Source organism: Oryza sativa, chromosome 11 (genome assembly GCF_034140825.1).
Source record: "Oryza sativa Japonica Group chromosome 11, ASM3414082v1".
In the NCBI taxonomy this organism is placed as follows: Eukaryota; Viridiplantae; Streptophyta; class Magnoliopsida; order Poales; family Poaceae; genus Oryza; species Oryza sativa.
The window spans coordinates 7,040,251-7,060,954 of record NC_089045.1 but is presented as its reverse complement, the minus strand read 5'-3'; the positions used below and the strand labels follow the sequence as shown (position 1 = coordinate 7,060,954).

At 39.8% G+C, this 20,704-nt stretch overlaps 2 protein-coding genes and 2 long non-coding RNA genes across 5 annotated transcripts; 1 reads left to right on the top strand and 3 right to left on the bottom strand.

The window, feature by feature from the left end:
• Positions 1 to 97: 97 nt before the first annotated feature.
• On the bottom strand, positions 98 to 6,196 carry LOC107278689 (disease resistance protein RPM1-like). 2 transcript variants are annotated; one of them, XM_066305762.1, is made up of 3 exons: positions 6,021 to 6,196; positions 5,020 to 5,935; positions 98 to 3,093 (listed from the first exon to the last, which is right to left on the bottom strand). In XM_066305762.1, the coding sequence occupies exon 3, from the start codon at positions 3,086 to 3,088 to the stop codon at positions 365 to 367; it is 2,724 nt and encodes a 907-aa protein (XP_066161859.1). In that variant the 5' UTR covers positions 3,089 to 3,093; positions 5,020 to 5,935; positions 6,021 to 6,196; the 3' UTR covers positions 98 to 364. The 2 variants fall into 2 exon arrangements, with proteins under 2 accessions (XP_066161859.1, XP_066161858.1); XM_066305761.1 differs by having other exon boundaries at positions 5,020 to 5,100; positions 6,067 to 6,196.
• A 2,397-nt stretch (positions 6,197 to 8,593) lies between these two features.
• On the bottom strand, positions 8,594 to 9,702 carry LOC4350119 (uncharacterized). Its single transcript, XR_001541226.3, has 4 exons — positions 9,530 to 9,702; positions 9,285 to 9,386; positions 9,006 to 9,093; positions 8,594 to 8,888 (listed from the first exon to the last, which is right to left on the bottom strand). It is a non-coding gene; the product is annotated as an uncharacterized lncRNA (long non-coding RNA).
• A 1,805-nt stretch (positions 9,703 to 11,507) lies between these two features.
• Positions 11,508 to 12,518, bottom strand: LOC9270867 (uncharacterized). Its single transcript, XR_001541227.3, has 4 exons — positions 12,387 to 12,518; positions 12,197 to 12,277; positions 11,839 to 11,917; positions 11,508 to 11,734 (listed from the first exon to the last, which is right to left on the bottom strand). It is a non-coding gene; the product is annotated as an uncharacterized lncRNA (long non-coding RNA).
• Positions 12,519 to 16,410: 3,892 nt separating this feature from the next.
• Positions 16,411 to 20,569, top strand: LOC9267892 (disease resistance protein RPM1). Its single transcript, XM_015760915.3, has 2 exons — positions 16,411 to 16,471; positions 17,704 to 20,569. The coding sequence occupies exon 2, from the start codon at positions 17,709 to 17,711 to the stop codon at positions 20,433 to 20,435; it is 2,727 nt and encodes a 908-aa protein (XP_015616401.2). The 5' UTR covers positions 16,411 to 16,471; positions 17,704 to 17,708; the 3' UTR covers positions 20,436 to 20,569.
• The last annotated feature ends 135 nt before the right edge of the window (positions 20,570 to 20,704 follow it).

Below are 20,704 nucleotides of genomic sequence, written 5' to 3'. Positions count from 1 at the left end.
ACCAAAGCCAACCACAGTACAGACCAAACTAGGCATGGAGCTCGATTAAAACAGCCGCGAAGCCCTGTTATCAGACGAGAACAAGGAGGTTCCAACGTTGATAACACCACAGGAAGATGCCGTTGATAAAAATGGGACATGATTCTTACATGAAATAAATCTGAAGGCAATTGAAACAACACATAAATTATGGGGGCCTCCTTTAGGAAAAAAAATCAAGCATGACATGTTACCAAAGAAAACAATACCGACCATACATATGCAAATCTGACAAATTACTGGAAAGAACTAAATGTGTGATGTACTTGCACGCAGACAGACTTTAAGAAAGAATACTAATGTAGAAAGAGCCAATCTGCAACATCTATATACGGACCTCTGCAACATGCAGCATCTTCTGGTGCATCCCGTCACCTTTCCATTGAGTCTTGAAGTCTTTGTGCAGGTCCTTCAACCAGAGCTTCTTCAGGGAGGCAAGGGGTTCAATGCCTTGAGGGACTTTATCCAGCTTCCACAATGATACAATGTATAAACCTTCAATGCATGGAAGGGCGCCATCCGTGATGTTTATCTGGTTGACATCAGGCATGTGCATTAACACAAGAGTCTTCAGGTGGGGGAACGCCTCTGCATCAAGAACCAAAGTTTTCGAACTGTGCATGTTGTTCAGTCTTAGATAAGTGAGGTTTGACAAGTGTGATGCGAGCATCCCCAATGGATCTTCCCCAAGATTACACCAACTTAGAGCTAAGTACTTGAGATGTGTAGTGTGGCTACGAAATATCGGGTAGTCCAATGTGCCCTTGGCCCATTGCCCTCTGATAATTAACCTGTGGAGTTCTTTGGACATGGGCTGGAGAGCCTCAAAGCAAAGTGGTTCATTCTCATCTCTTGCAGAAAGAAGCAAGCTAGAAAGAAGCGGCATAGTTGATAATGTAGCAAAAATATTTCCACAATCAGCAGAACTTATGTTGTCAATCCAAACACTTCTTAGTTGCATCAGTTTCTTCAGTTGCACGGCCAAGTCCTTGCTAGCTTCCACGGTCTCAAGAGTCTGAAGTTCTTCCAAGTTAGACAGATCTTTAGGTGCTTGCACTCCTTTGAAGTACCGGAACTCTGAACGCTTCTCATCATCATACCTATCGGCTAGCAGGTGCCGTAGCTTCTTGATCTTAGCAATTCCTCGTGGTAGTTTCTCTATTTTGGTTTGCTTGATGTCCAGAGTGTAGAGATTAGACAACTTTTCAATAGAGTCAGGGAGTGACTTGACCTTTGTGCGACGCAAGCCAATGTAACGCAGATTAAACATATTGCCTATAGATTTTGGCAATTGAGTGATTTCTGAATCTTGGAGCTCAAGAACAGTAAGGTAACTTGATTCTGACAAAATTGAGTCCAACATATAAGTGGGAAATGAAATTGCTCCAAGCGATACTAGTGTTCGAAGACGTGGAAGTTTAAATTTTGGTGCAGTGGCAGCAACACTATCATTCCATTCATAAGATGATAGACGACGAACATCCTTATTAATCTGTACCATTGTGCCGAAATCATTTGCAGAACCAAATTTCTCCTCTTTAGCAATAGAAAGGGCCAGGTCCCGCACAATATCATGCATTGTGCAGGTAGTCACCCTGCCTAGCTCATCATTCTCTTTAATTTGAAGCATATTCCGGTATATCAGTTCCATAAGATTCCCCTCTGCTACCACCTCTGGTGTGTTGTTCTCTTTGCTCAAGACAAATCCTTCTGCTATCCACAGTCGCACAAGGCTCTCACGGGAGATCGGGTAGTCCTCTGGGAATAAACTGCAATACAAAAAGCAGTTTCTGAGTTCTCCTGATAGGTCATGGTAGCTCATATTTAAAATTGCTCGAATATTGTTGTTTTTTGACAGCTCACTTCTAAGCTGTTTGTATGTTTGATTCCAAACATAGTGCGTCCGTGGCCTTGAAGACAAGAGGCTTCCTATTGACACAATCGCCAGTGGCAGGCCCTGACATCGATCTACTATAGATGCAGCAACTTCCACAAGCTCGCTGGGACACTCATGGTCCTTGGTGCTATAAAATGCCCGTCTGCAGAATAGATCAAAGGCCTGATTGCCATCCAGTGGCTGGAGATCAAGGCGGCATGCTGAGGAAGCAAGAGCTGCAACATGATTCTTTCGTGTTGTGATGATTACACGACTCTGTTGGTTGCTCTGGAATGCATCGCATATTTTAAAGTATGCTTCTTGGTCCCAGACATCATCCAGTACAATCAAGCATTTCCTATCTTTGAGTACTCGAGTTATTTCTTCTTTCAAATCATAAACATCCATTTTGTCAATTTCACCTTTGTAACCAACTTTCCTAAGCAACTTCTTCAACAGAGCATCGACTGTGTAGGTTTGTGACACGGCCATCCATGCATGAGCGGAGAAGTTTGTCTTTTCACGCTCATAAACATTTGTGACCAGGGTGGTTTTTCCCAGTCCACCCATTCCTGACACCGTTATCACCTTATTGTCCAACTCATCATAATATAGCCATTCTGTCAGCAGTCTCCTATTGTCCTCAATACCCACAAGATCTTCATCTTTGACAAGTTCCGGGAAGATGTCTTGGGACCTCTGTCTCTCCATCTCAGTGAGTGGGTGAGAAACAAATGGGCATAGCGGCAACCACTTATCCTTGAGTTCTACAACTTGCTTGATTTCCTTCTCTATCTTGACTACCTCATCAGCAATTTGAGTGAAAACCAAAACATAATGTGATCCTTTGATGAAGTATTTTTTAAGGAACCATTCTTCCGCCATTTGCACAGAGTAATATGAGTATTTGTCCATGACGTCCTCAACACGGTAGGCCACCTTCCTCACCTCCCCAATCCAACCCTTGACAACTTCATCGGTGAGGCATGTCATGCTGATCTTCCATATAACATTGTTCATGGTTGCCAGTTGCATCCTCATTTGCTCAATCTTCTCATCCAGATCCCTTAGATTATTAACTTTTTCAGATAGTTTGGCAAGCAAGTCCTTGGCAACTTGATCCGCTAAAACATTACCGATCTTTGTGAGAGCAAGGAGTACTGCCTCTGCCATTTGTGCTGAATAAAATAAACACACTCATGTTAATGCTACTTACAAATTTCAACCAAAGTTCTAGATCTCACTTTAACTTGTAAATTGAAACTTGAAATAAAGATTTGTCTCCTAATTAATACTAGTAGTTTTTCTTGGATAAAATTTACGACTTTAAAGACGCAAAAATCTACTAGTTCTCTGTATGAAAGATGTATCATTGCTCACACATACAAAATCATATCAATCAATGATGACCATAGAAATATGGCACTAATTTTCAGTGTACCTGTACCACCCTTCATAGTCTAAGATCCCATAAAACATAGTCAGAATATGATAGGCTAATGACATTACTGAATGGGGTTCATATAGTAGACTTTGTGATTACTTCAGTTATGGTGAACCATGAATCAAGTATCTAAGCTATATTTTATACATTTACTTGGAACAACCTAGCAGCTTCAAAGACAAAAATGCTCATGTGGAAGGCCGGTAATAATTAACTAATAACATATCTAGTTCCTCCTAGAATCCTCATTCAATACCTCAATAAATTAGAGCTTCATCTTGATTGACCAGTCTATCTCCATATAGCCTAGAGATTCTTTTGAAAGACCTAGGCTAGATAGAGATAGACTGGTCAACCAAGATGAAGCTCCAATTTATTAAGGTATTAAATTAGAATCCTAGGAGGAACTAGATATGCTATTAGTTAAGAAGAAACTAAACAAAATTTGAGCCAGCCGGGAACCAAACATGGGTAGTGATGTTCAATTCCTAAACTCTAATTCTAAATGTTGGAGAGAAAGTGCGAGTTCTTTCATTAGATTGTGTACATGCTAATCAGATGTGGGAAACATGGAGCTCACAGATCTTTGAAGGCACAGAACAATTCTAATAACTAAAGATGTTAATGGCATGAATAATGGGCCACCAGGCAGGTCCTACTAACTGTCAAGTAAGTAAAGCGTCGGGAAATACAAGTAAACAACTAAAGACACATGCTGTTAGGAAGTGCTTGGGTCAATAAAAGACGTATTAGTCTACACCAAGGGATGGAATAACAATTTCACATCTTATTTACATCAATTTGAGTATCCATTTACTACAGTTAAGTAACCAACATATATCATTTGTATATGGGCTAAATTACACGCTTTGTGTCAAATAAAATAACAATAAACCACTTAATCACAAAACTAGTATAATTAGAGAAGCAAGCATGGTTATCCTCATAAAAATAAATGAAAGATGTATATTTCACTCCCCTAAATATTTCGTTGAAGCATTTAACTCCCTAGACTTTATTCTAGTTCACTTTACTCCTTCAAGTACTAAGGCCCTGTTTGAGTGAGCTTCTAGTATCTGCAGTTTCTTTTAGAATTTCCAGCTCCTCAAATAGTCTACATTCTCACTCAGGTTCTAAGAATCTGTAGTTATAGAAGCCAGAAGTTGAAAAACCCAACTTTTCCAGTTTATTAGAAGCTAGCTACCAACCAGCTACTTCTCAGAATCTTAAGCTCCCCAAACAGAACTGAAAGCTTGTTTCATTAACTCCCTTGTTGCATTTGTATTTTTTTGTTTCTCCTTGCACAAGCTGTGTTTTCAATTCAATTTGTACGAGAATGTATAGATTTTGAGCACAGAAGACCAGTTTGTCTTCTAATAAATGGAAATGCATGTAAATAGTGATGAAGATTTTTGAAAATGTTTAGCAATATAAATTACAGTGTCATCTATCGCCCCACAAAATTTCAAACTAAAACATTAGTTGTCTGAGAAGTAAAATTACACTTCAACAAAGTAATTTAAGAGAGAAAAAATGGCTTTTTCGCAAAGAAGTCAGATTAACAACTACTGGACCTGAAAGCAGCATTCTGAAGAAACTGACCATGCAACTCATGCACTTGACAATTCCTATGAATTATGATGAACTAGTGCTAGCTCACCTGCTGTAAGATTTGTTGGCGAGCTAGGGAAGGGGGGGGGGGGGCAGAACAGTGGTGCCCAAACAGTTGGTGTGCCGAAACCTGCAGCATTATTACAGAAATAGGATAAGAACACATCCAAAGACAAAGACAGCAGCAGCGTTGTTTGCAAGAAGGTCAGGGTCACGGTTGTTCTCTACACGCTTAGAAATTGTTGAAGGCACTAACAAATGTCCCCAGACCACAGACACATATCCATTGAACAAAAACGCGTTCCTACTCATAAAATTGTTTTTTTTTCTCGAACGCGCAAAAGGATTGCACGTCAATATATTAGAAGATAAGAATATTCGTTACACAACGCATTAAGCCAGACCGACTTATGCCAAGAGAGGAGGGAAACAAAAGACCAAAGGAAAAAAGACTCGGAAAGTACGACTCCAACTAGCTGGAAGTGGCAGAGCACTCATAAAATTGATGACGTCTTGTGCCAAATCCAGTACTTGAATCCTAACGAGCTTTGCGTAAACCAACACAGCTTAGCCATCTAGGCACAGGACATTACAACTTTCGAAAATTTCCTAAGATTTGGCCCTAGAAATAAAGCAGGAGTGGTACATCTTGGCACGGTGGCCGCGACAACGCACTCCGGCCGCGCCGGTGCGGCCGGCGATAATAATAACATCACATCGACTGCAGGCCAAACTCCAAACACCGCACGAATCGGCAATCCGGCCGCCGGCGCCGCCGCTACTGGCCTACATATTCTCCCGGTCGCTTTGGCGCCTTACGCCGAACACGTCGTGGGCGACCGGTGACGCGACACGGCGTTGGTCGCACAGGCGACCGAGGTGGCCGGGCGAGCATGACGATTTCATCACCAAAGATCCGAACCGGATCACAATCCCAACAACCACTAACTTCTCATGCTCAAACGCTAAAAAACAAAAAAATCCACCAAAACTAATTAATCTCCGTCTAAATCGGGGCAGAAAGAAATGTTGGGCAGAAGTCCGCTTAACTAAAGCACAAATCGATTTGCAAGCGAAGGCATGGATCATCACGTACCTGGATTAATTGGTTGATGAGCTCGCAATGGAGCGGCTCGCTGATGGGAGAGGAGGCGACGACCTTTGACTCTATGGGCGAGGTGTGAGGGTGAGCTAGAGAGAAGAGACGGAATGAGCTAGCTGGCTGCAAGCTGCAGCTTGGTTTTTCTCACTTTTTTATTTGTCAAGTCAACGCTGCCATTCCATCGCTAATCGCTACTACTATAGCTCGCTACCAGTGCGCTGACTAAGTCAACCATCCACACCGGCCAGTGGAGCACGTTCAGTTGGCGCCATTTCCGGAGATATTTAACCATTTGCCACTTTTGGATGTGGCAATTAACCTTTTACCACTGAATTCATATGTCATAGATACATGTGGACCCATATGTCATTGAGATAGGGGTGGCAAATAGTTATTTGTCAAATTAAAAGTGGCAAATAGTTAAAAGCCACGGGCATATAGAGAATTCCTAGTGACAAGGATGGCACTTTTACATTGATGATTGATTATTTTTTAAAAAAAGAAAATAGTTGGAGCATACGGAGCATGCAAAACTTAACTAAATTCGAATGGTAATATAGTACGTTCATCATCTTTTAATAGACGGCACCGTTAGCTTTTAATACATATTAGATCATTCATCTTATTAAAAAGATTACATAATTATAATTTATTTTATTGTGGGTTATTTTATCACTAAAAATACTTTAAGCATAATGTATTTGCACAAATTTTTTAATAAGAAAAATATATAAACTTTTGTGTTAAAAATCAAACATCATCGTCTATTAAAAACAGAGTATGTTCGTTTGGTAGCTCTGCGTGTCCCTTTACCCAAGAGAGGGATTAGTACTCGATACTTACAACGCTACTCATTTCGTCTTATAATAAACCAATATAGTATATATCCAGATTTATTATACTAAATAATATCACATACAACCCTATATTGATTTATTTTGGGACGGATGGTTTCATGAATTTTTTGCGTCAGGACGTTTACCACCCAACTTCTATATAATATAATTATCTTTATTTACATATAATTTGCCTCTTGACAATTAGGCACTAACTATTGTATTACCTTAAAATTCATTAGTATCTTAACTAATTAAAAAATTCGTATTTTTCCTTTCGTCACACTTTTTTTTTATACATATGGTCCGATTCCTCCCCCCTCTCGCGAATGCTTGTGCAGTTTTTTTAAGAGAAATGGGCCTAGACTAAAAAAACTAGGGTTTCGCTTCCGACATTTATACGACGTGGTTTTGCTTTGATTCTTGGGAAAACGGAAAGAGGAGAAGATAAGTATCAAAACCTCTCAGTTAATTTCAGATTATCTCCAAGGATGTGACCGGATTTTATAGAGGAGGTGGATTCAGGCGTCGTCGGGCAGATGCGACAATATAGACAGAGGTAGGAGACAACCCTGTAGCACCGGACCACGTGCCCACGTGACTGGGAAAGGAGTGGGGAGGATGATTAGATTTGTAGTGCCTTGCCGGGCCGGATGCGTACTTGCGGGCCGAGGCGGAGGGGAGGAGAAGGGAGAAAAGTGGGTCGGCTGGCTGTGGGCTGAGGAAGGAAACGGGCTGAAAATGGCCCAAAGAGAAAGGAGGGTTTTTATTTAGATTTTTTTAAATAAATGCTGAAATGATGTTTGTATTATTAAAATTCGCAACTAAGCTCTGAAAATTTCAAAGAAAATTCTAGAGAGTGTAATTAATCATGGAGAACTTCATTAAAAATTAAATCCAGCCATATCATTGTATTTCCACACTTAATTTACTTTTAAATTAATTTAAACACATACCTACTTAAAAAATATCAACTATTTCAGGAAATTTGTATTTAAGTTAATTACATAATGTAAATCTTTTTCAACTTCTCCTTAATTTTCTCATATTTTCTTCCCGTTGCAACGCACGGGCATTTTTTCTAAGTAGAACTACACATTCCATGTGATACAACTATGATTCTGATCAAACAACTAAAAAAAACTCGCTACCAAGTGAGCAGAAAATGATTGGTTGCTAGGTTATCCAACAAAACAAATACGATATTTTAAAGCCACAAATCGTCTCATCATTTCATTCAAAAAAAAAAGTGGTCTCGCATCCTGCAGACAAGATTGAGGGAATCAAACATTAGGTTAACACTCACATTCAGCTGTCAAATAAATCATCACAAATAATCCCCATGGAGTAATTCTAGCACTATTAAACTATTTTCCGCTGGAATCCGAACATAGTTCTCTTTCTTTTATTTTGCTGGGAATGATTTTCGCTTTCTTAATTGGTACAATATTAGTTCATCAAGTTGCTTCGTACATGTACTGTGGAGAGCTGTGGCAAAAACATATGCACGCAAGTTGCAAAATTGACTAAAACAATATATATATTTTCTAGCAAAGAAAGAGTTTTTTTTATCAAAGATGAACTTAAAGATTTGGATTTATTTTCACAAAAAAAAGGGAAATAAATTCGGGATAACCATGCAATCAACATCAGTACTGAATAAAACAACAAACTCATTCTTGACATTTGCCAGCAATGGAGCAGAATATTCATTTCAAGGAAGGAGAAAAGGCATGCCGGATTGGAATGGACAATTTCATCGAATTCGCACTCTGATGATACGAATGAACAATTGGTATACAAATGAATAGAAGCAACCTTCAGTTACAAACATCTATTAGCAAAACTTGCAACACAAACACAGATCCGAGCCTTATCACTCCAAGCAAATTTGCTTCAATTTTCCCATCGAATTTACGGTCACGCCCGCCGCCGCACTTGTTCGTCTATCCCTCAGCTCGGCTGTCGAGGCATGGGCAGCTGCAGAAACGAAACAGAGAAATCAGCAAGAGCAAAGCATCAGAGTGACAAATCGATATGAAATCTAATACAATCTAAACAATTATTGTTCGATTTTCGAAGAACAAATTGGAGTACCATTTGGCCAAGAAGCTCGATCTCTCCTGCGCCCGCGGAGGTTGCGACGGCGGCTGCTGCGGGTTTGCCGGACGCCCGACGAAGTAGTCTTCTCCCCCCCAAAAAATGAAAACGAAGCAAAAATTTAGCGAACCAACCGGACAAAATCGACTCATTTTTGTGTCCCAAAACGATTACATAAAACGAAAACGAAGCAAAGTTCAGCAAAACATCGGGCAAAACCGATTCTTTTGTGGCCAAAATTTGATCATCAAATCGAGTTTGCACCGTTGGACGTACCACCAGGGATCTGCGCGTTGGTAGCAGGACGCTGCTCGTCGGCGCCCTGCTGCTGTTCTTTCGCGGGCTCCGCTTGGTTCATCGGCCGCCCCACGAAGTACCCTGCAACAAACGTACACACACACCGAAAAATTCTTAGACTGATATAAAGAAGCAAGAATTCCTTTAGGCTTTAGCATGATTGATTGATACAAACAAAAAAAAAGAAGAAGAGAAGAGAAAGCTTGTGAGTGAGTGACACGTACCAGGAACATCGCTGCTCATGGCGGCGGCGGTCGACGGATCGACGGTCACCGGCGGCAGCTGGTTGGTTTCGTAGGAGGAGAAGCTACTGAGCACACAAGGAGATGGAGAAGAAGACGAAGAGGGTAAGGAGAGGCACAGGAAGATGCTTCCTTCCTCTCTCCCAGGCTGGCCTACGCCAATGATTCGCGCAGAGATTGATATTTTTTTCGGCCGCGACGACCTAAAACCCAAGTCGTTGCTCAAGTGGCATCACCAACCAGCGACCACTACTACTCGAAGACCAGCTCAGTAACTAGAGTATCAGGAATTTGCAAACATGGCATGAGATAGAGAATATCAAAGCATCCACTATTTGTTATTTCTTTCCACGAAATTGCAAACATGGCATGCAATGAGAATATCAAATCATCCACTGTTTGTTTTTTTTATTTTCACCGTACTGGCAACCGTTTTAGTTAGGACAGATACTCTGGATCTTGTAAGTTGTCATGACAGGGAAAACTTCATTGTCTTACAGATATTTGGGCCGTGTTAGTTTGGCTGCAAGTGAAAGAGATCGGCCTCTTCTACATTGAAAGGCATGTGACTTTATTACTGATATATAGGTCTGATGAATCATAAACCTACATATCAATGATAAATGTATGATGCTTTTGAAGACAGAATATCAATCAATGTGAAAGATGCATGATTTTCGCAGGCCTTAAATTGTAGACATAATGGCTGGCCACTTGTGTAAATCACTTTTGACTGTCTGCAAAAAGCTTTTTCTTTTAAGTAGCCCCTGAAGATTTTACACATTTGTGTTCTTTTTCAATACTTATTTTAAGAACAAACCCTTAAAAACTGATCGCACAAATGGACCCTAAAACTTCTAACATCTCAGCACAAAAATCCTTGGAGTTGACCAATGGCACCATGCTAGAAGCAAGATTAATATACTACCTCCGTCCCAAAATATAGCAATTTTTAGCTATGAATCTGGACACATACGTGTCCGGATTCATAGCTAAAAATCTTACATTTTAGGACGGAGGGAGTAGTAACTAAGTGACCTGCTTGTTGGTGCTAAGATGTTGGAGTTCACTCCTAAGCTTGGGCTTGGCTGTGACTGAGATTGGGGTTCATTCCTACAATTAAGTTTCATAGGATTGTATTTGTAAATAAGTATTGCAAAAGGAACATGATATAAAATGTTTCAATATGATAGTCCATAAGGTTGATGCATTGGCTGTTAGTCTTGGAAATTAGATGAAAGTAAAGGTGTCTACTTGATTAGTATAGTATGGACTGGTGGCGAATATAAGATTCTAAGTGTAATTTGGGGTGTGTTTGTTCACGTCAAAATTAGAAGTTTGATTGAAATTGGAACGATGTGATGGAAAAGTTGAAAGTTTGTGTGCGTAGAAAAGTTTTGATGTGATGGAAAAGTTGGAAGTTTGAACAAAAAGTTAGGAATTAAACCAGGCCTTGATTTGAATGAGTATAATAATTGATTATTGTCCAAGTTTATTTACCCTGAACCAGGATTAATTAATGAAGACCACAAGCATGCCAAATACCAGAATACCTATCAATCCTTGTCAGCGAAGAGTCTTAGAACTTTTCCAGTTAATTTATAGTCATTTTCATCTCAAAGCAAACGCTGAAAAATTAAAATCCATGACAGTTTGGTTCAATTGCTTGAAGACTTGCAGTTGCAAATAAGTCGGTCAATTGTCAAAGTCATCTCATTGATCGCTGCTCTCGTTTGCAAACATTATTATTCTTTTTCGTTGAAAATGACAAATGATTGTTCGTTGTAATTAATAGGCGATTGAGTCAAAAAAAATTTCTGAACCATCCAGGAGAAAGTTCAAAGTTTTCATATTCATGTGGACCTTTTCCTTGACAAAGACGACTTGGATAAAACAATCCTTTTAATGAGACCAGTAGCAATATAGTAAATTGATAGATCCAAACAGGTAAGCAAAATACTAATGGATAACGCGGAATAATCTCATTTGCTTGGGATATGATTGTACAATTCACAACAGTGTAACTGCAGGAAAAGAAAAACTTTGGAAGAAACAAAACTTGTATTTCCTAAAATGATAACTTCTCCATCAAAATTCCACTGATTTCTTGATGAACTGTCGATTAACATTGCGAATACAGCCGTGTTGATCTAGTTCACATTTTGACCGCCAGTGAAGCACCCGAAGCTGCAGAGATTCAATGAGCCAATGCATCATGCAAAGAGAAAAACAAATCAATGGGTAACTACAGACAGAAGCATCTGATATTCTGTACACGAATTGCAGCTTACAGTTTCTTAAAGAAGCCCGGTTCATTCCTCTGTGCACCCTTAGCATCATTTGGTCTGACCGGATTGCCATTGTAGTAGCCTTAGTAGTAGAAAAGGAAAATCAGAAGATAAAGATTTCTCTTAATCTTTATAAGGATTTGAAATTTGAAAAGTTGAAAACTATCATAGGACATAGCAAACAAAACAGCCTGAGGTAATAGAAGAATGCATAGAAGACTGAAAATTAAGAACCCTTTTCAAAGCACTTATCAACCTCAAGTTATAACAAGATCTGCTACATCATATCCGGCAAATTGATGTATGCAGAAAACTAAGCAAATTGATGTATGCAGAAAACTAATTAATCCTGTATACCTACCAGGGAATTGAGCGTTCTGTTCCTCAGCCGGCCGTGAAGCTTGCTGTTCTTCATGGTTCAATGGGCGACCAACGAAGTAGCCTGCATATGAACAACACCCACAAAGTAAGAAAATTTACAGAAAATATGTTATTCAAACGTGAAATAGTTCGCCTATGGATGATTGGTTAAGCTTGTAGCATGCACATACCTGGAGGATTGTCACTCATGTTGGATCAATCGATCTCCAGCCGGTTAGCTCCTCTTCCGGCGACGGCGAGGCGAGAGGTAGACGAAGGCGACGACCAGGATGCAGAGGAGACTGACTTGAGAGGTGTATTCTAATGAAACTTTTCAGGTCCACGGCCGTTTTATTGGCTTTTCTCTAACCCCGTTCTAACTTTGATTATACAGATTTTACCTTGGTTTTCGTTAGCATGCTTTTCAAACAGTTAAATGGTATATTTCGTGTGAAAACTTGTTATATACAAGTTGTTTTAAAATATCAAATAAATCCATTTTTAAGTTTAAAATAATTAAAATTTAATTAATCAAAATGGCAATGACTTCCTCGTTTTACGTTCCATTAGCTACCAGTAGTGATTAGAATAAGCAGACGGATTGTATGGAGCAATCGGATCTACAGTTGTGCCAACTAGCTAAGCTATAGGTCATCAACCACCGAGTCACGGTAAAAATGATCGCGTGGTCTGGTGTTACTGAAAGCGATACAATTGCAGCTCAGTTTTTTTTTTCCAAAATGGCCCACACATAAGATAAGATGGTGTGAAATTTCATATTGATAAAGCTGGGAAAAAGTACAAAAGATTATAACCCTACGAAATTATTATCAAGGAAAAAGAAAAAAAAAACCTCCACCACACGTGCTAGTAACTCCTGCACATACCAACCCGACCAACGCTTGGCCAAATGCCACTAGCCCTATTAGTGACAGAGACATGATTTTCGGGATGGGTATTCAAGATTTCCATAGAAAAAAATATTACTCACTCTGTTTTATATTATAAGACTTTTTAGCATTACTCACATTTATATAGATGTTAATAAATCTAAACACACATATATATATATGTCTAGATTCATTAACACACATATATATATATATATATATATATTTTCGCGTGTACACACCGTGTACACCAAGTAAAAATTATCACAAAAAATTCTAGGAAAATTCATACATGTACTTTCAATAGTATTACATCTACGTGCAAAGTCGCATCTTCAAATTCATTCTATATAGAGAATAACAAAAAAAGATAAAATTCTGACAAAATTGCAACCTTAAAACTGTCAGATTTTTTGTTTTTTTTGTTACGGCTAAAATATAATGAATTTGACGTTAAGATTTTAACCCTAGGTGTAATACAATTGAAAGTATGTGTATGATTTTTTCTAAATTTCTTGGTGACATTTTTTAGTTGGTGTGCACGTGTGTACACGTGAGGGCCTGTGTACATAGGATATGTTGCCGTTAAGAAAAAAAGTCTTGTAGTATATTCTATCTTATATGCGAGCAATGCTAGAAAGTCTTGTAGTATGAAATAGAGGAAGTAGTAACATTAGGAGCTACATAGAGGAAAAATAAGATAGAATCAACTGATAAAAAGGCAGGGATTGAAATGGAGAAGAGGGAGGGTTGAGGTGCGCCATGCTCATCATCATCGTTTGTCTGTTCAAATTAAGGAAAATTGCTAAGATTTGGGAAAACCGCCGGTTTCCTCCATAGGGCCGGTCTGACCGTCGTTTGTTGGTCGGTCAGACCGCTGCTTGAGGGCCGGTCTGTCCGGCGGCATGTGGCCGGTCAGACCAGCAGAGTCCAAGCCCGAGTCTGTTTTCGTCATGTCTCAGGATTCCTTACTCAGGAGGCTATATTTCGGGTTTCCTTTGAATTCTATCCCGAGTTCGACGTGGAGGAGGACCTGTAGGAGGCAAGATCAACCCCTATATAAGGGACAAGGCCGGTTCAATTGAGCATACAATCTACACACAATCCAACTTAGCCAATTAAATCGCTTTTTCAATATTTCAATCTAGTTCTAGTCTAGTTCATCCATCTTTGTCGATTTGTGCCATAAATCGTTTGCCTTCACTACGAGAGTGCGAAATCCTTTGTAGGTTTGTCCCGTAAACCTTCCGTTTACTCACGAGACGGATAGTTATCTATTGTTCTATCTAAATCGGCTCCGCTAGCCGGTTTAGTTTATCAAAACCCATCTTGGTCTAGCTTTTGCTAGATTGAGGTGGTTGGCGACACTACAATCACCGCAAGGCGTTTAGGTGTCTCGATCGTGTTTGTCTACTTGTCAAAAAAGTTGCCAAACACGTGCCATTCCATGGTGTCTCAGACTCTTGGTGCTCGCTGTACACTCATGCCATCCCATGCCATCTCGGGACAACTCGGTGTCCGCACCAAGAAGCATGGCGCCTACCCCCTGTCAGTTTTATGGGTAAGGCATACCCAATAGTGTTGGGTTAAGCTCAGCGGGACCCACCATATACCAAGTCTTATATGGAATCAAATCTTGCATATGGAAGGTATTCCAGATAAGGAAGGAGAAGCAGAGTTCTACATGGAAACTACAAGGACTATTCGGATCGTATCCATATTTATCTTTCTAGTTCTATTTGGATAAGGGGACATCTATGGTTATAAATACAAGACCCCTAAAAGAAGAGGGGGAGACGGACCAAGACAAGCCGAGTCTAAATAGACAGGCAACAGTCAGAATATACATCAATACATGCCGCCAGACATCAACATAAGAGATAAACCTAAACAGATCCAATCTGGTGCCACAGAGGCTAACAAGAGGGATCTAGCGCTATCTCTGATATCGCCCAGTTCATATTAGAGGAGGAGGACTACCCTGTTGTCGACAACGTGTGGTGGTTCATGCCGCCGTGTTGACGATGATTAGAGTTATCCCAAATATTGTACTTGTGTGATTCTGATGAATAAGAGCAACACTGGTTTCAATTAGCAGGAGTAGGGCTATTACCTGTTAGATAAGGAGCCTGAACCTACATGAAAATCCTTGTCTCCGTCTATTTTACCTTAGTCTCGCTTATACCCTGGTACGAATGATCCCCAAACTCTGCAAATACCGTAGTCGTGATCTACAACATCAACACTCTCTCCCCCTCCCCCTCTAACTCGATGCCAAGGTCTCCAGCGTGGGTGCATGAAACCTCGATGCCAAGCTCACCGGCACCGAGTAGAGTCCATATCCATAATTAGATTTTTGGAGGGTCTATTTATGAAATAAGTTTTACAAAAAGAGTCATAATTTTTTTAAAAAAATCGAGCATACCAAAAGGTGGACGAAGACGACGACCAAGAAATCGAGGAAACTTGACTTGAGAGATTTTTATACTAAGACGACTTGGAGGTCTCCGGCCGTTTTAGTTGGATGAAAACATAAGAAATCAGTTTGTTAGCTTTCTCTAAGCTGTCATTAGTGAGTAGAATAAGGAGACTGGAATTATATTTTTGCAGTTGCCGACTAGCTAACTAGGTCCTCAACAACTGAGTCATAAGTACAAGGACTGTTAAGGTGACACGGTATGTTTCTTCCTACTCCCTCCATCCTCAAATATAACAATATGTTTCTTCCTACTCCATTCGTACCTAAATATAAAGGATTTTAAACAGATGCAACACTTACTAGTACATGTCCAGATTCCTTGTACTAAAAAATATCTCATCCGTCCAAAATCCCTTATATTTTGGGCAAAGCGAGTATATGTCCAAGATGCAGCGAACAGCCTGACCAGTGAGCTGGCTGCAGGACAGTAAACTAATCAAAACTGTATCTTTTCTAATTTGCATACTGGACTACAGATATTCTATTCCTTTCGATATGAACAATTCTGATTTACTTTTTCTTTTCCTTTTTACTATAGGCAAAATAATCTATTGAGCAATAATTTCTCGAGTTTCTGGTCCATTTAAAAAGAATCCAGCATCACTGCATGCGGTTTGGAGGGTATACTATAAATTTTGAGATCAGGAAAAAGGAAGCTTCCACAGCGGACTCCCGTCCTACACGCACAACTTGGCCAGTTGATAATTGGCACTGCAAATGCTTAGCCGCGTCGACTTCGCGTCAAGTCGTCGGCGGCTAGTTCAGAGAAACAGACAAGGATCTGATTGAGATTTGAGGCTAGTGGCTTTGTGCTTTATATTTTCTTCGTTGCCTATCTTAAACCTCACATGCTCTGATCGTCTCGCCAGCTCTGCTCTTCTAGACGCTCTGATCGTCTGCAGCTCAGGTTAGATTGATTTCCACTGGATCTTGCTTTGTATCATCTAGCTAGTTTGTAGCTGTCATCAGCTTTAACTTTTCTGATTATGTCTGCTGGAAAATTCTGCCTTTTTCTTTCGTGAATTTCGCCTTGTTGAGAGGAGGGATCACTAACTAGTCTCTTTGCTAGAAAATATTGGGAAATTTGTTCTGAAATTTGACCCTGAGCGAGCATATCATCTCACACAATTTCAGTTTAAAACACATCTTGTGTAAGGACAAACAAAAACGACAAAGCAACGAGAGAGTTAAGCTAGCCAGTTTTAGTAGTTCAGGGAATAGAGCGAACTTAAAATTGCTTAGGATTAACTGCTTCAGCCAAATAATTTAGGGAAGTAAAATATACTTTTCCTTTTATTTTATAAATGCAACCATGTTCCAAGAAATATTACATGCTTATCTAATACTAGTTTTATCATTCAGTACCTTGCTGATTCATTTATTATTTTGTTGTGAACCACAACAAATTCATTCGTTCCACAAAATTAATGTCTCAGACAAGCAAAGGGTTATATTATAGTTAAGTACTAAACAGTAAATCGATACTCAAATTGATGTAAACAAGCAGATTTTGAATTGCTATTACATCGCTTGTGTATAATAATGTTTCTTTTACTGACCCAAGCACTTCCCAACAGCATAGTATGTTAGATATAGATACAATCTAATGAAAGAACTCACACTTTCTCTCAAATTTTTTAACTGGAGTTTGGGAATTGAACCTCACCACCCAAGTTTGATTCCCTGTCGGCAGTTTTTTTACTTATTATTTTTAATTAAAAAGATACCCTCCAAGAATTATCATTTAATCCCTCAATAAATTGGAGCTTTATCTTAATTAACCGGTTTCTCTCTACTTACCTACTGTAGTTCTTTTAAAAAAAAATTGAAAAGGTATCTTCCGATCTAGGTATGACGTGACTGAAACATGAGCAGTTTTGTTTTTGATGTTGCTAGGTTGTTCCAAGTAAATGCATTAATATAGATTAGATCTAACCTTGATTCATGGCCCGTGTTACTGATTTAATTGCTAAGTTATACATCATGAGCCTCATCCAGTAGTGTCATTATTATCATAGTCTGACTATGGTCTACAATAGAAAAGTGTTTCCAATTTTCAACATCAAAGTAAAACTGAGGCCAAAAACTTTGGGTGATATTTGTATGTCCATAACATGATAATATGTTTATTTTGTTCAGCACAAATGGCAGAGGCAGTCCTCCTTGCTCTAACGAAGATCGGTGATGCTTTAGCAAATGAAATCGCTAAAGAATTGATTGCCAAACTGTCTGAAAAGGTTAATAATCTGAAGGATCTGGATGAGAAGATTGAGCAAATGAGGAAGCAATTGACAACCATGAACAACGTTATATTGCAGATAGGCACGACATACCTCACTGATGAAGTCGTCAAGGGTTGGATTGGGGAGGTGAGGAAGGTGGCCTACCGTGTTGAGGATGTCATGGACAAATACTCGTATTACTCTGTGCAAATGGCGGAAGAATGGTTCCTTAAAAAATACTTCATCAAAGCATCACATTATGTTTCAGTTTTCACTGAAATTGCTAATGAGGTAGTCAAGATAGAGAAGGAAATCAAACAAGTTATAGAACTCAAGGATCAGTGGTTGCATCCATCCCAGCTTGTTTCTGACCCGCTCACTGAGATGGAAAGACAGAGGTCCCGGGACAGCTTCCCAGAACTTGTGAAAGATGAAGATCTTGTGGGGATTGAAGACAACAGGAGACTGCTGACTGAATGGTTGTACACCGACGAGCTGGACAGTAAGGTGATAACAGTGTCAGGTATGGGCGGACTGGGGAAAACCACCCTGGTCACAAATGTGTATGAACGTGAAAAGATCAACTTCTCTGCTCATGCATGGATGGTTGTGTCTCAAACCTACACTGTGGATGCTCTATTAAGGAAGCTGCTTTGGAAAGTTGGTTACACAGAACCACCACTGTCAAGTAACATTGACAAAATGGATGTGTATGATTTGAAAGAGGAAATAAAGCGAATGCTCAAAGTTAGAAAATGCTTGATCGTACTTGATGATGTCTGGGACCAAGAAGCATACTTTCAAATACGTGATGCATTCCAGAATGACCAAGGAAGTCGCGTAATAATCACAACACGGAAGAATCATGTGGCAGCTCTTGCTTCCTCAACATGTCACCTTGATCTCCAGCCATTGAGTGATATTCATGGCTTTGATCTATTCTGCAGAAGGGCATTTTATAACATTAAGGACCATGAGTGTCCCACGGAACTCGTGAAAGTTGCCAAATCTATAGTTGAGCGGTGTCAGGGCCTTCCACTAGCAATTGTGTCAATAGGCTGCCTCTTGTCTTCAAGATCACGGTCACATTATGTTTGGAATCAAGCATACAATCAACTTAGAAGTGAGTTGTCAAAGAACAATCATGTCCGAGCAATTTTAAATATGAGCTACCATGACCTGTCAGGAGACCTAAGAAACTGCTTTTTGTACTGCAGCCTATTCCCGGAAGACTACCCGCTCTCCCGTGAGAGCCTTGTGCGTCTGTGGATTGCAGAAGGCTTTGTCCTGAGGAAAGAGAACAACACACCAGAGGCAGTAGCTGAGGGAAATCTCATGGAATTGATATACAGGAATATGCTTCAAGTTAAGGAGAATGATGAGCTAGGTAGGGTGTCTACCTGTACAATGCATGATATTGTGCGAGACCTGGCCCTTTCTGTTGCTAAAGAGGAGAAGTTTGGCTCTGCAAATGATTTGGGCACAATGATACATATTGATAAAGATGTTCGTCGTCTATCATCTTATGAATGGAAACATAGTGCTGGTACTGCACCAAAACTTCCACGTCTTCGAACCCTAGTATCACTTGAGGCAATTTCATCTTCCCCAGACATGTTGTCCTCAATTTTTGAATCAAGCTACCTTACTGTTCTTGAGCTTCAAGATTCAGCAATCACTCAAGTTCCACCATCTATAGGGAATTTGTTTAATCTACGTTACATTGGCTTACGGAGGACCAAGGTTAAGTCACTCCCAGACTCCATTGAAAAGTTGCTGAACCTCCACACTCTGGACATGAAGCAAACAAAGATAGAGAAGCTACCACGAGGAATCACTAAAATCAAGAAGCTAAGACACTTGTTTGCTGATAGATGTGTTGACGAGAAGCAGTCGGAGTTCCGATACTTTGTAGGAATGCAGGCACCTAAAGATCTATCCAACCTGAAAGAACTACAAACTCTGGAGACTGTTGAAGCCAGCAAGGACTTAGCTGAGCAGTTGAAGAAACTCATACAACTAAAAAGTGTATGGATTGAAAACATAAGCTCTGCTGATTGTGATAATATTTTTGCTACACTGTCAAATATGCCGCTACTTTCCAGTTTGCTTCTTTCTGCAAGGAATGAGAATGAGCCACTTTCTTTTGAGGCTCTCAAGCCAAGTTCCACAGAACTCCACAGGTTAATTGTCAGAGGGCAATGGGCCAAGAGTACATTGGACTACCCGATATTCCGTAGCCACAGTACACATCTCAAATATTTATCCCTAAGTTGGTGTCATCTCGGGGAAGATCCACTGGGGATGCTTGCGTCGAACTTGTCGGACCTCACTTATCTAAAACTGAACAACATGCAGAGTGCAGCAACATTAGTTCTTCGTGCAAAGGCATTCCCCAAACTAAAGACTCTTGTCTTGAGGCAGATGCCTGATGTCAAGAAGATAAAGATCATGGATGGCGCCCTTCCATGCATTGAAGGTTTGTACATTGTGTTGCTGCCGAAGCTGGACAAGGTCCCTCAAGGCATTGAGTCCCTTAACTCCCTGAAGAAGCTCTCCCTGTTGAACCTGCATAAAGACTTCAAAATCCAATGGAATGGTAATGAGATGCACAATAAGATGCTGCATGTTGCAGAAATCCGTGTCTAGAAGTTGCATGCTTTCTTTACCTTAAGGAGGCTCTTTGTAATTTTGTAGCACCCTTGAATTTTTCATTTATTTAAAAATCTTGTCATTTAAACATTTTGAGTTTAAATTTGGTTCTTATTTGATTTTGTGCCAAATAGGTCTCAAATCCTCTCTTAGAAATCCCCTCGAGTTGTTGTCAAAACCCTAGGACAAAATTCAAATTAGATTCCTCCAAAAACTCCCCAAAATTTCAAATTCCAAATCCTAGAGAAAATGTGAAAGGTCAAAGG